The sequence below is a fragment of the Macrosteles quadrilineatus genome, unplaced genomic scaffold (assembly GCF_028750875.1).
Source record: "Macrosteles quadrilineatus isolate MER2022 unplaced genomic scaffold, UCM_ALF_1.0 Scaffold_5__1_contigs__length_97177068, whole genome shotgun sequence".
NCBI classification, from domain to species: Eukaryota; Metazoa; Arthropoda; class Insecta; order Hemiptera; family Cicadellidae; genus Macrosteles; species Macrosteles quadrilineatus.
Window position 1 is genome coordinate 14377499 of NW_026542598.1, and position 13221 is coordinate 14390719.

Below are 13221 nucleotides of genomic sequence, written 5' to 3' on the forward strand. Positions count from 1 at the left end.
CCAACAAAATATAATTACGATTATATGCTATTACATATTATGACCCCTACAATTTTGAAACTAAAATGTACTTAAACTTAAACCGTGTAAATACTATTTTGAGAGACGTCACAGTTTGGACGATATACTGAAATGCGCAGACTATAACTTATAATAGAATATTCCTAATCTTTGTTTAGAGTGAACACCTTCATTGAAGTGTTTTCTGTGGGCCTTAACAATCGAACACCGAACTAAATACTCACCAAAGTGGTTTTACTACATTTTAACTGAATGCACGCAATATTGACCTTTCCATGACCTTCAACTATACACTTTCACCTACACATCCACCTAACACGATGTAGGTATAAATACAAATTTGGAGCTATACACATGCATCGTATCCAATTAATTACCAAAGTACCCATGAGCTTTTGAGAAAACTAACAAGTCACATCCCCCTAAACCATATACTTACAATGTTCGTCATGACGAGAAACCTTGCGCAAAACTATCCATTATTTCATAAATTGCTCTTTAAGGTCGTAATTCCTTTCTAAAGGGAACCTTCCATAATGTTAAAAATACCTCAGCTGTACTTATTTGTTTGTTATTCTTTCAATTAATACCTTATTAAAATCAGATGTGATTATTTGTTTGTATAACTGTATTCTGTTTTGTTTATTTCAGCTTAACTGAACCAGTCAATAGTTTTACCAAAGATTACATGCTACGCAAAATATATATATAAATATATATAAAATAAAAATATATTATGTATATTAATAAAATATATAGTCTTTTGCGTAGCATATATAATCTTTGGTTTTACTAATACCATAGATAAAACATAGTTTTATCAATGCTAATACTAATTGAAGTCAAACGGGATGAAGCCCGTGGGTAACAGCTAGTTTATCTGATAGCCATTTTAAGAAATTTTTTTACAATTAGATATTTACCTTGTCATGTATTTGCCACCAATCTTCAAGAGCGATTAAAAGTAAATAGGCCTAACCGATTTTATCAAACGTTTACGTTAAAAAAGAAAAACGTCAAAGAAATAAAAGTGTCCGAGTTGTAAGAGCTTTAATCCTACTTGTCTTTAAATTAAAATTGTGTCAAGTGAACGTTATTAAAATGGAACGCTGCCAAAACACGGACTCCAGAGAACTACAAAATGACGTGATGTTACAAACGATGTTACCAGTTTGATTGTATTCTATTTGCGTTGTTGACGTCGACGACAATATCCGTCTTGGTAATATAACTTAACGTCCGTTACTTGGCAGTTATAATCTCTAACTGCCGCAATATAAATCAGGTTGGCGACGTTACAACTTCCGTAGGCTAAGCACATTATCCTTAGTCTTCCTCCCCCTGTACTCCAATATCTCAACTTACCGGAGGTAGCCTCTTCATCTTGCGGCAATAAGTAACTAGAAGAGACAACCACCGTTTGGCTTAAGGGAAATTCTCCGAATTAGCGACAGTTTCCACAGCCAGCTTTATTTCAAAAGTGTGTATTTAAAGTATTTAATTCGTTCAATACATTTCATACAATTTTCTGAAACACAAACTCGTGAGGGATACTACATGTTATATTTGACTTAAAAGTGTAGGCTCAAGCTTGTATTGTATGGTTATTGGGAATAAACATGTATTTCAATGTTCAACAATTTGGGGTGGCTGTATTGCTTTGTTATTTCTTTAACAAATCATCAATAATTTATTGCTGATTCATACATCGGGAAGTTTAACAGTAAAAAGTCGCCTATGCAAACATTGAAAAAAACAACAGTTTAGGTGAGGTTTACTTTGTTTGTTTAGTAATCACCACATCACCGACTTTTAGAATTTGATACGAGTATTTAAAATTGAGAAATGAATCACTAGTGTCATGTGAAAGATTCAAAGTTACTCAAATTAACCATCCGATAAATTCCGTATCTCTTAAGCTGTTTAAGCTGTCTACCGTTCAAAATTCATGCACCTTGGCCAAGTATATTAAAATAAACTATTTCATAGCTTTGACTGTGGCATCCATAGGCTTTGTTCAACAAAAGAATCATATGTTGTCATGTTTAGGTAGGCATTGTTTTCCATTAAATAATTTTCTAGCCATTTAAATAAAATATTACTGATAAATAATTGCATGAAACATGATGAAATATTCAATTCTGAACAAGATTTGAAGTGTATATTTTCTAGGTCGATTTGAAATAACCATCTATGGCCTATAATATATTTTCAGCTTATTAACTTTATTCTCGTCTGAGAACTATACAACAATAGCGACGTGGAGGTGGGAGTAAACGATTGACCTGTGCGTTATTCTGTAAAGGGCAAATTACTATTTATACTTCGTGGATGAAACACTCACTTCGTCCATTAGAATAAATCAACACAACCCACTTTTGACAAAATAGTTCGTTAATTTGTCCATACGTTAGTTGGGAAACAATTCAAATACTACCGTATGAGTTGGAATTTGATCTCACGGGCCAACTTTTATATTTAAATTTATTACAATGTGTTAAGTTTCAGAGTAAAAAAATTAAAAAAAAACCCCTAATTGTAAGCTCTGAAATTTAAAATTAGAAAAATACTACCTCTTTATACAGTTACATAAGCTTCATTTCTAACAAATCTTGAACTTGATTGGCCGAATGTTTATGTTTATCAAAATTGTAACTTCCAGTTTCTTTTTAATATTGGTTAGTACAGTATTATTATTTGTTGTAAGCCAGTTTCACTGTAAAGTAAGGATATTTTAATACAATCTTACTGCGATCGCATCCTATGGCCATTTTATGTTTTTGTATCATCATAAAGTTAGAAGGTTGGCTTAGTCATATAAGACAATTCTTTATAGAGGAAGGAAATCGAACGGAAACGTGAGTGAAATAATTGCTACGATGGTAAAGACATTCATGAAGTAAATACTTCGACTATAGATGCAATGCCTCAGAGAAAACAACCCAATTTTGAAGTATAGGTAATGCTCTAGTCTCTAGTATTACAATAGCAATACAAAGCAAAGCCTTTAATTGCCTGAATCAATTGTGTAATGGCCTTCACCGTTGAAAACAAAATAAAATACTAACTAATTCTTTTGAGCTACCGATAGTCTGCTGTCGTAAACTATCAATATATAAAGAATACCAGTTCTTCGTCTGTACGTTAATGTAAATGATAATAGTTAATTTAGAAATCAATCCATTCCATTGTTAATTTTGTAAGATTGTGTGTGATTTTGGAGGGTGAATTGCGTAACATTCAATGGCATGACGTTTCTTTGTCCAGGTGGTGTGTAAGGGGTAGCGTAACCGAAGACCGGCGGAAACAGCCGACCATGCCCGAACAGAGTAATGATTACCGGGTGGTCGTCTTCGGGGCTGGTGGGGTCGGCAAGAGTTCCCTGGTTCTACGGTTCGTGAAAGGGACTTTCAGAGAGTCCTACATCCCCACCATAGAGGACACCTACCGACAGGTACAACAGGAGGCACAGCAAATACAAGTTAACAAATATGTGAAGATAGTCAGAAATGGCCTAACTAATGCAAAACTGTCACATTTTTGGTATAATGAATTGAAAACGCATAAAAACCAGTCAGATATAAAATTCGATAATTTTAAAATCATTGATCATATGACAAAAATTTCGCTCCTATTCCATTTTGATTCTTGCGAAGAAAATCTATTTTTGATTTAACATCCTATCAACTGAATAGGTAAAAAATCGTCTTTAGGTGTGTTAAAAAATTCTTTCTGAGTATGCCATTTGTCATTATTGTTGACGTAATGATTTTTAAATTACATATAACATTTTATAAATACAGTAAATTTTAGTTTCATGGGTAGGCCGGTAGGCCTAACCGTTCTTATTATTTTGCTACCGCCAAAGCCAATGTCTTCAAAATTAAAATGGCTTTACACTAAACATACTACAGGGTGTTCCGTAAAGAAACAGCCAAACTCCGGGAAATGGTTCTATGGGTCAAAATAAAGAGAAAATCAAGAATAACATTTTTTTCCTAAATCACTTCGTTAACCAGGTATCCACAATTTTGAAATGTTTACATGAACATTTTTATTTTTTAATTTTTTTTACAGATCTTTATATAACTTGGTATGTAGCTTAAGGTAGTAAAGATTCAATTAAATTCTTGATTCAATTAAAAATTTCAAAATGGCGGCCATTTTAATTTTTAAACTAAAATTACTCAAAAACCAAAACCACCCTCCATCAAAATATCTATTCCCTTTCTAAAATTAATACTTAAAAAGATTGAATCATAAAATAACTGCAATTTTTCCCCTAGGTAATAAGCTGCAACAAGAACATCTGTACTCTTCAGATCACCGACACCACTGGGTCTCACCAGTTCCCTGCTATGCAGCGACTCTCTATATCCAAGGGACATGCGTTCATCCTCGTGTACTCCGTCACGTCTCGCCAGTCGTTGGAGGAGCTCAGGCCGATCTGGGAGGTAAACATTGCATAGTCGTAGATACAAAGTAAATAACTCGACTACTCACACCTTTCCTACAGCTGTAGAATGTCTTCCAATACTCTATAAATGTTAAGAATTCTTTACATACTTTGTGAGTGGTTTCATAGGTATTTCCAAAAATTTTGATGAAACTTACTGCTTTTTTCTTGGTAGTGTGAACAAGCATCAAGCGGAAACATAATTATGAAAACCTGTCCCATTACGTGAAATTATACATACTCGTACACTTAAAATCTTTTCACTCACATCAGCTTTGAAGCTGTTAGTATTGAAACTATTGTGTTTCATAATGAATGGAAAAAAACAACACAAAAACTGGACCCAGCGGTCCATGACAGAAGTTTATAACAAAGTGCTGACATTTGGAAGTGAAACATTAAAATAATTATGAGTTTTTGTCTGTGACACAGTTGTATCATAGACAAAAAGAATTAAATATAGAACGTCAGCCGTGCTGCGGTTACCATAGGTTCTGGCGCTCCCAGCGGTGTGCGCCAGAACCTATGGTAACCGCAGCACGGCTGACGGTCTATATTTAATTCTTTTTGTCCATGGTTTTACACAGACAGAGCTGGCCTTGGATGGTGCACGGCCCAGTGCAAAAACCTTCAGTACGGGGCTCCGTACTATCAAAAAGTAGTATTCCAACAAGACTAGCAACAAAAATCGCAACATATAATATTGGGATCTATACCTTTTCCTTTTTCTTTTTTTTATTGACAGAAATGACATCAAATTCAAGGACTTTCAACAACTTTGTATTTTGCACCATGGGGCCCTGTACCCAAAAGAAGTTTTTAAGAAGCAGAGCACAAGCTGATGGTTAATTTGTCCCAGGTGATCAGAGAGACCAAGGGCCCCAACGAGCTGCAGTCCATCCCTGTGATGCTGGTGGGCAACAAGTGTGACGAGAACGAAAACCGAGAGGTGTCAGTGGCGGAGGGGGAGGCGGAGGCGCAGAGGTGGGGATGTCACTTCATGGAGACATCCGCCAAGACCAACCACAACGTCAAGGAGCTCTTTCAGGTACCAGAACTGTCCAACGTAGCAAAGATTATCTTTCAGGACGGTTGTGAGGTTACAGAATCTTACAAAGTCATTTCATGTTAAAGGTTAGCTAGTTCAGTTTTGGAATCGAAAATATATTTACAGTATATAGTGTCAATTATCCGATGTACGGTCATTTGAAACGTCGGTTACCCGAAGAAAAGAAATAAAGGGTGTTGTCGCGACTGTGGGAGACATTTACCATTATTGCTGGGACTGCAAGATACGCTCACTGGTGTTGCTACTATTGCCGGTGACAATCAAAACCAGGACAAACTACATGTAGATTTGTAAAATAAACCAGAACGATTTCCCTTGAAGTTGAAATATTATAATGTACTTCAATTTTCCTGTCAATTACCAAATATATGAAAAAATTAGTTACCCGAGTGTCTTTGTTTTGGATAATCAACTCTCTACTGAACAAGTTCATAGAGAACAGAGAAAGAATCATAGTATATTTAAAAGCAATTTTCAAGTATATTAAAATTTGACCGATGATTTTAACTACATAACCTATTACAAAATTGAAACCGATAAAGGGTCATTCCCCAGTTAGTCATGTTCGAGTAACTCTATTTCAACGCCTAAGAATCTCTCTGGCAGTAATTCTGTCAGCTTATTATTGACACGGATTGGCTTGGTTTCTTTCTTAAGTTGTTCTGAAAGGGAGGTTAAAGTGTGCAGCCCGTATAGGGTGGTTTAAAAAAAGTTAAGGGTAGTTGAATTGAACCACCGAGCCCATCTTAAAATTTGGTATCATCTATCAAAAAAGCAAACAGGATAGATGAAATGAATTGTATCTGCATCAGATGATCTCATCTCACTAAAAATCGAACAATATTTTTAAAATAAAGTTTTGAGTTATTTTTAACTTTAAATGATTATTATATTTTTCAATAATGATGTTTTGTCAGTTATGAATACAATAAAAACACATTTTGATACATACATACATGTCCTCTCCTGCTCCGATTATCTTCGGGTCTGGGTGTTCACTAGGCATCTCCATCTTCTTCTGTCCTTCCACAATTCCACTTCTTCCACATACTGCCATTGCACTCCTCTTGCTTCCACATTACGTTTCACCTCGTCGAACCACCTTCTTCTGGGTCTTCCTCTTGGTTTTCTTCCATCCATTAGAAGTTCACTCATTCTTTTCGGTTTCTTTCATTCTTTTACATGACCGGACCATCTTAATCTCAATCTCGTCTTCTCTACTCGTTTGAGAAACTCTCTTCAACTATTCCTCTTCTCAGCTCTTCATTCCTCATTCTGCCTAATCTTGTTTTACCTTTAATCCCTCTTATAAACTTCATCTCCCCTGCCTGAACCCTACTCCATTCCCTCTCTGTTATGTTCCAAACTTCAGCACCATAGATAACTATCGGTATATAGTACGTTTTGTACATGTTATTAAAATAACACATTTTGTTATTTTTAAATATAATCGTTACTGGTTCTTCTAACACGTTGAGCAAGGAAGGAATGGACCCTTCAATCCCTTTAATTAGAACATTGCTAGTAATTTGAGATGTTCAAACTGGAATTGAAGCTGGGTAATTTATTAATTCAAGTACAAAAATTAAGTTTGTCTGGTTTGACATATCATAAATTACAATGAGAGGCCAAATCCTTTCCCAGCTAACTTTGTATAACAATCTAATCCATTTCCAAGTGACATGAAATGCTGCTCAGTCCCCCAACAGTCACTCTTAATTAAAGACACATTGATAGAGACACATTAAAGACTATGATACATTGTACCATAGTTAGATAGAAATATTATAATCTAACAGATTCAACATTAAATCTGATTTCAGGAACTCCTCAACCTAGAGAAGAATCGCAACATTTCTCTTCAACTGGAGAAGAAGTCCCAACTAAAAGGCACCAAGAAAATAAGAGAAAAGTGCTCCATTATGTAAAATACGTTGGAAGAAAACAACTTATTCTAGCTTTAATTAGAGTAATTTAATATTTAATACTTACCTACCTATTATAGTGTAATGTTGAGGTATGAAATGAAGAAGTTGGTATTAATTGTTACACTGTGCTTGATTATTGCAGACAAGTAATCAACATAAACACGACAAATATTTTAATTTGTTATGCCATCCATAGGTTTGTTACCAACAGTACAAAGTATTATAACACCATGACAATAGCTCAACAAATTTATTTTATTATTAAAAAGGAAGAGTAAAGGATATTCTGTGATGTAATTTGTCAAGGAGTGGCTCAGGAGAGAATACTGTGAATCACCAATCAAGCTTGAAGGAAACATATTGCTCGGAATAAAATAATCCAAATAATATCTATACATTTCTTCTATACATGTAGAAAATGTACCTAACACAGAACCATAAAAACAATTTAGTGTAAACTAAATATTTAACTATACATATATTAACACGACAGTTCTAGGAAGGGGCCTCAAAAGAATGTGATTTTTTAAAATAAATTTTGCTGATAATATTTTATAATTACAACTTTCCGAGACAGAATTTTAAAATTTAAAAACCCTTTTCAATATTTAGCCTTTTAATTGTATTGCAAAGGTGCTGCATATCTGTCCAAATCTGAGAGCCTATTGAAGAAACTCAAATGATGCCTGTTTCAAAAAAGGTGCCCTGTAGAAAGAGGGCTCGGTAAATTTACCAGACTCCAGCTGATACTGCTGGACTCTAGATGATTTTACCGATCTCTTTCTGTAAAGAATGACTTTCTTGTCTACTAAGAAATTAAAAAGCAGTTGTTTACTTAATTGGGTGGTAAAAAAATTAAAACTGATCTAAACTATATTAGTAGAAAAGTGATTGATTCTATTGAATCTGGCTTTGTGATGGTAGTTCATCAGTAGGCCTAGTCTTGGGCTCAAGCTAGACGTTGTTGGTCCGAGACCAGCCAACCACACTATCTTACCTTTGTGGCTACCACTGGCTCGACAATTTATCATATAACAAAACAAAACTTCACTGTATTTACACCACGACACAGACCAATATACTTTAGTAACAGGCAATTGGGATTACTATACAAAAATATTAGAACTAATTAACTAAAGACCAATTATTATATTATTTGGTTTAATATCTGTGATTTAAATGCAGTAATCATCTATGTTTGGCTAAATGAAGACTACTTTATAAACTTATTTCACACACAAAACACCATGTGTACTTTTAAAACCAACTTCTTCACTTAGGTACAAAGAGTGTGCATTGTTGTTGAGAATTAGACCATTGTTAAGCATAGTGTTTAAAAGCCGCATAATTACATTTTTTCTGCCTGTTTGTGTCATGTTTTGTACAGATAGCCAAGGTTTTAAATTGTTAGTGTTTGTAAATATGTAATAAAAAGAGTATTAGTATTTAATAAAAAATAATTAACTACTGTATTTGTTAGATTTTATGTAAATATTAAAAAAGTTGTTTTGCATTTTAAATGTGAACCTCGTTGTATAGGGAAGTCTGTTTTTGTGATCTAAAACCTAAGCAGTTTTCAAGATTACTATTTTTTTTAAGTATTCGACCCTATTCTTAAAATACCTTTGCTCTTACATTCAATATTATAAGTATTAGAACTAAAGACAATATACAATACCTCCTCAATAATATTTCAAACTCTGTCATTTAAAAATGTACTACTTTCAATTACAATTAACAACATTGATCATTTAGGACCCAAATTACAGTACTATATTAATTTTGCAACGGTTGCACATTGTTGAAAGAAGTATCGCTGAATCATTAATATTTCACTTTTACCAGTGATATAGGTAGCCTATATAGTATACTGTATTGGTTTTTATTTTTAGTGCACCAAAATATCGTACAGAACTTAATAGACAAAATTACAAATACTTTTTTAAACGGCAAGGTAGTACAAAATTCCCTTCTTACCACAAAATAAAACTCAAATTTAAATTTTATCTTTTTGACTAAAACAGTGTAGTTTGGATTATGTGGTGATGTGTAAATCATTCCCAAACAAATTTCCATCTGGACCAAGGCTTTTCTTTTTATACAAATTAATGTAAAGCGATCAGTACTAGGAATTATATGTTCTCAAAACGTGTTTAAAGGGAACTATATTATACAAGGAAAGAAAAAGTTAAGGTTATCCAAGGACTGTATACTGTTTTCTCAGTGTATAAAAGACATTTTAGGAATTTTATAAAATTACAAATTTGGACTTTAATAATCAACGCCTCAAATAGGCTACAACCTTGGTGATCAAAACCAGGCTTGGTGTTTTATTACATAAGAATCATACTTTCTTACTAGCTTTCTTATGGCTTTTGTGATTTACTTGTAGAATACAAAAACTCTTAACATTATTTTCAATAAAATATAACTACCTAATGATCCTACAAGTATCTGTGAACTCTCCACAAATTAATTAGTTACGAATATACATCTAAATAGTTGTGGTTTCAGGAGTAAATAATTCCCCATATTGCATTAAACGATTAAACACATTGCCCATAAAGTGAAACATATGTTAAATTATGTGATTGACAATTGGTGACATGGAAAAATTATGATCTAACGTAACGCCTTGCACTTCTTTACCTCGGTTGTCACTGGTCCTGAGGAAATGATTTCACTGTACAATCTGTATTTGATTAATCTTAAAACCATTTACTAAATTTTACCTCTCCCTAACGGTTTGCGGTACTGTACTTGTTCTATCTGCTTAACTCAAACTTTCATCAATTCTATTTTGATTAGCTTAAAGACTTGACTGTTCTTTAAATCTATCTTTTATGCGACTCAAATTAACAATAAGCAATGAATAGACACGTGTGCCTGCCCACAAAATGTTAAAAAGTAAAAATTCTGACCAATGTTGAGATATTTAACATGACTGTATTTATATTATTTTTGTTTGGATTCAAATCTTGTAATTTTGTGATAGGCCATTGATTGGTTTAGTGATAGATGACTTGATTAAATGTAAACTAAAACTTAAAAATTAACATAGATTTACTTACCGTACTATATTAATGTAAGAAAGATATTTGTTGTATTCAAATAGACTTGACAATTGTTCAACTGTTTACAAATTGTTTAAAAAATAACAAGCTGTTCGAAATACAACGACATAGCTCTAAAGACAGGCTGAATGTTTGTAGCATATGAAAGGCTGAACTTCATTGAATCGTTAATGTTTATTTCATACATATACTGCACTAGTTTATCTGTGTTGTCTCAGTTTTCAACATTTAAGTTATCAAAAATAAAATATTTACCTATCTTAGGTAGGAACATCTTGGGATATTGTTACCATGTAATCCATACTTATAAGTTGTAATTTTTTTACTGTCTTGTAGACCCTAGTGAGCGTTAATTCCTGACAAAAGTATGTATATATAGAATACATCATTTACTTGCTCAATAGAAGAAGGTTAAGTTGTATTTTTTACTGCCTTATAGGTTTAAAACTGAATTATACAATCAATCTACCCTAATTATATTTATTTAATGGATTGGAGTGTAAGAAACATGACTAACGATATTACTTTACAAGTGTATAGCTGAGTTTTTAAATAAAGTCTTTTACTTGATATATACACTCTCCACATATTAAATCATAAAATATTCCAATGAAAATAAGAATGTATTATTCTGAAATAGTTCAAAATGATTCAGAATTTTCTATATAGGTAATATAAAATAATATCGGATAAAATTCTATCCAATAAAACAACGTTAAAAGTATAAATAACACGACAAAATGCAAAATGAGTATAATAACTTACTGCATCCTTAAACCACAGTAGATATTTTTAAGATTCACAATGTTTTTTATTTTACAAAAGTAAAAATTGACTTTTATTAATTGATTCCTTACTGTGTATGTTTAAATGTGAGTTATAGATGCCCAGCAACATGTAGATTGTGCAGGTTTAAGTATCTACTTCTTCTGCTTGTTTACTATTAGTCCCAAAGTATTGCTTTTCCTTTGTCAGTCCAACCAAAGACTAAAGAGTACACAGTAGAAAGTCGATATCCGAAACAATTAGGGATTGGTGTTCGGATGACTGGGTTTTCCGGATAATCTGTCATTGACAGTGAAAATAAGATGCATTATTTTTACTTTGGTTTAAAACATATAAATCCATTTTGAATGTACTTTTTACTTGTTTTGATTGTAGCGACATCCGTGAGCATATCTTGCGGTCCCGGTGCCACCGTTGATCATCTCTTGCGATCGCGACAACGCGTGTGATCAGCCTTTGGTTTTAAGCAACGTTTCGGACAATCGGCCTTTGGATAAGTGACTATACTGTACTCTCTTAGGTCCAACCCAATAAATGAATGTAGGTATCTAACGGTGTGAAATATATACATAATTTGAGAAAAGTTAGAAATTATATGAGAATCTGGGCATCTTAAGCACAAAAAACAGGCACAGCTATTGAGAAAAGAACTTCTATTTCACTTTCCATCATTAGTTGTTTTATATTGGAATGCAAAGGAAATACTTATCGTTTAGCAATACCATAGACAAAAGAATTAAATATAGACTGATAAAGGAAGGTTCGATAGAGCATGCTCAGTGGCTTGATTTGCTGCTGTGGTCCACTCACCGTCTGCTTCCAGCACTACCACCCTTGCAAACGAAATGTTACCAACGTATCAAAATATGGGTTAAGTACAAAATTCTGAAATCCTGTAATATTAACGGAAAAGACTATTTTGTTTTTAAATCCCCGGAAATTTTTTAAACTTGGGAAAATACTGGAACAAATTCCTACTCCCTGGATGTCGTGGAATACTTCAGAAGTTGGCAGCCCTGGCTCCAACTACTAACTTGTCATGGCAACGCTCGCTAGCGCTTGACGCTGCAGCGGAGTACACCAAAACAATATGGCATTCCTAGCGGTGGATGCCAGAATATATGCTAACCGCAGCACTGTTGTCGGTCAATAATACTGACTCAATATTTAATCCCTTTGTCTATGGCAATATCATTTCAGTCTGGTATATTAGAAGACTATCAATTTGAATCCATTTATCATTCATGCATAAGTAGCATCAGTTGTTCTAAGCTGAGCATTCTTATGAATCCCATCAAACCTCAGATACATAAAAATTCAACTGTTTTGAGGTGCTAAATTTTACGATTAGTGTTTTTTTTTTCTTTTGATATCAACAAAGATTCCTTTGATTAATTGAAACATAGCATATTGGAATTTCCGTAGTTGACATATCAATGGCTTTGGGTAGAGAGTAAGAACAGCATGTCTCAGCTAGCTTAGTGATGCTTCGGTAGCCTTTATTATAGCTTAAGGAAGATTTTTCAAAACAAAAGTGCTTCTAGCTGTTTGTCGATAGCACAATTTGCAGCTGTTTATTATTGATGTGTAAATTATTATTGATTAATGTTTCATTATAAATGCAATACTTGTTAATATTGATTACCATAAAGATGAACACTGTTTTTATTGATTTGGGAAAATTTATTGACTGCAGAAGATATTTGTGAAATTGAGTTATTTTTATCTAAAAAATTGAATTGTATGAAGTTATACCAATAAAAGCAGAAAACGTCATTGTTAAAGTTTATTTGACCCTTGAGTACAGTAATCCTGAAATAAGAAATAAAAGCTTTGTTTAGATCATTAAAACTCAATTTCTTTATTTTTATTAATTTTGAACACCTT

The 13221-nt window shown here is 33.3% G+C and overlaps 1 protein-coding gene across 1 annotated transcript in view; it reads left to right on the plus strand.

The window, feature by feature from the left end:
- LOC128994547 (GTP-binding protein Di-Ras2) overlaps positions 1-13108 on the plus strand; it is a 31620-nt gene extending 18512 nt beyond the window's left edge. Inside the window, exons 2-5 of the mRNA XM_054419170.1 lie at positions 3289-3475; positions 4308-4475; positions 5337-5525; positions 7370-13108. Coding sequence (XP_054275145.1) covers positions 3338-3475; positions 4308-4475; positions 5337-5525; positions 7370-7474 — 600 coding nt within the window. The 5' untranslated portion in view covers positions 3289-3337 and the 3' untranslated portion in view covers positions 7475-13108. The remainder of the gene's footprint in view (positions 1-3288; positions 3476-4307; positions 4476-5336; positions 5526-7369) is intronic.
- Positions 13109-13221: the final 113 nt, after the last annotated feature.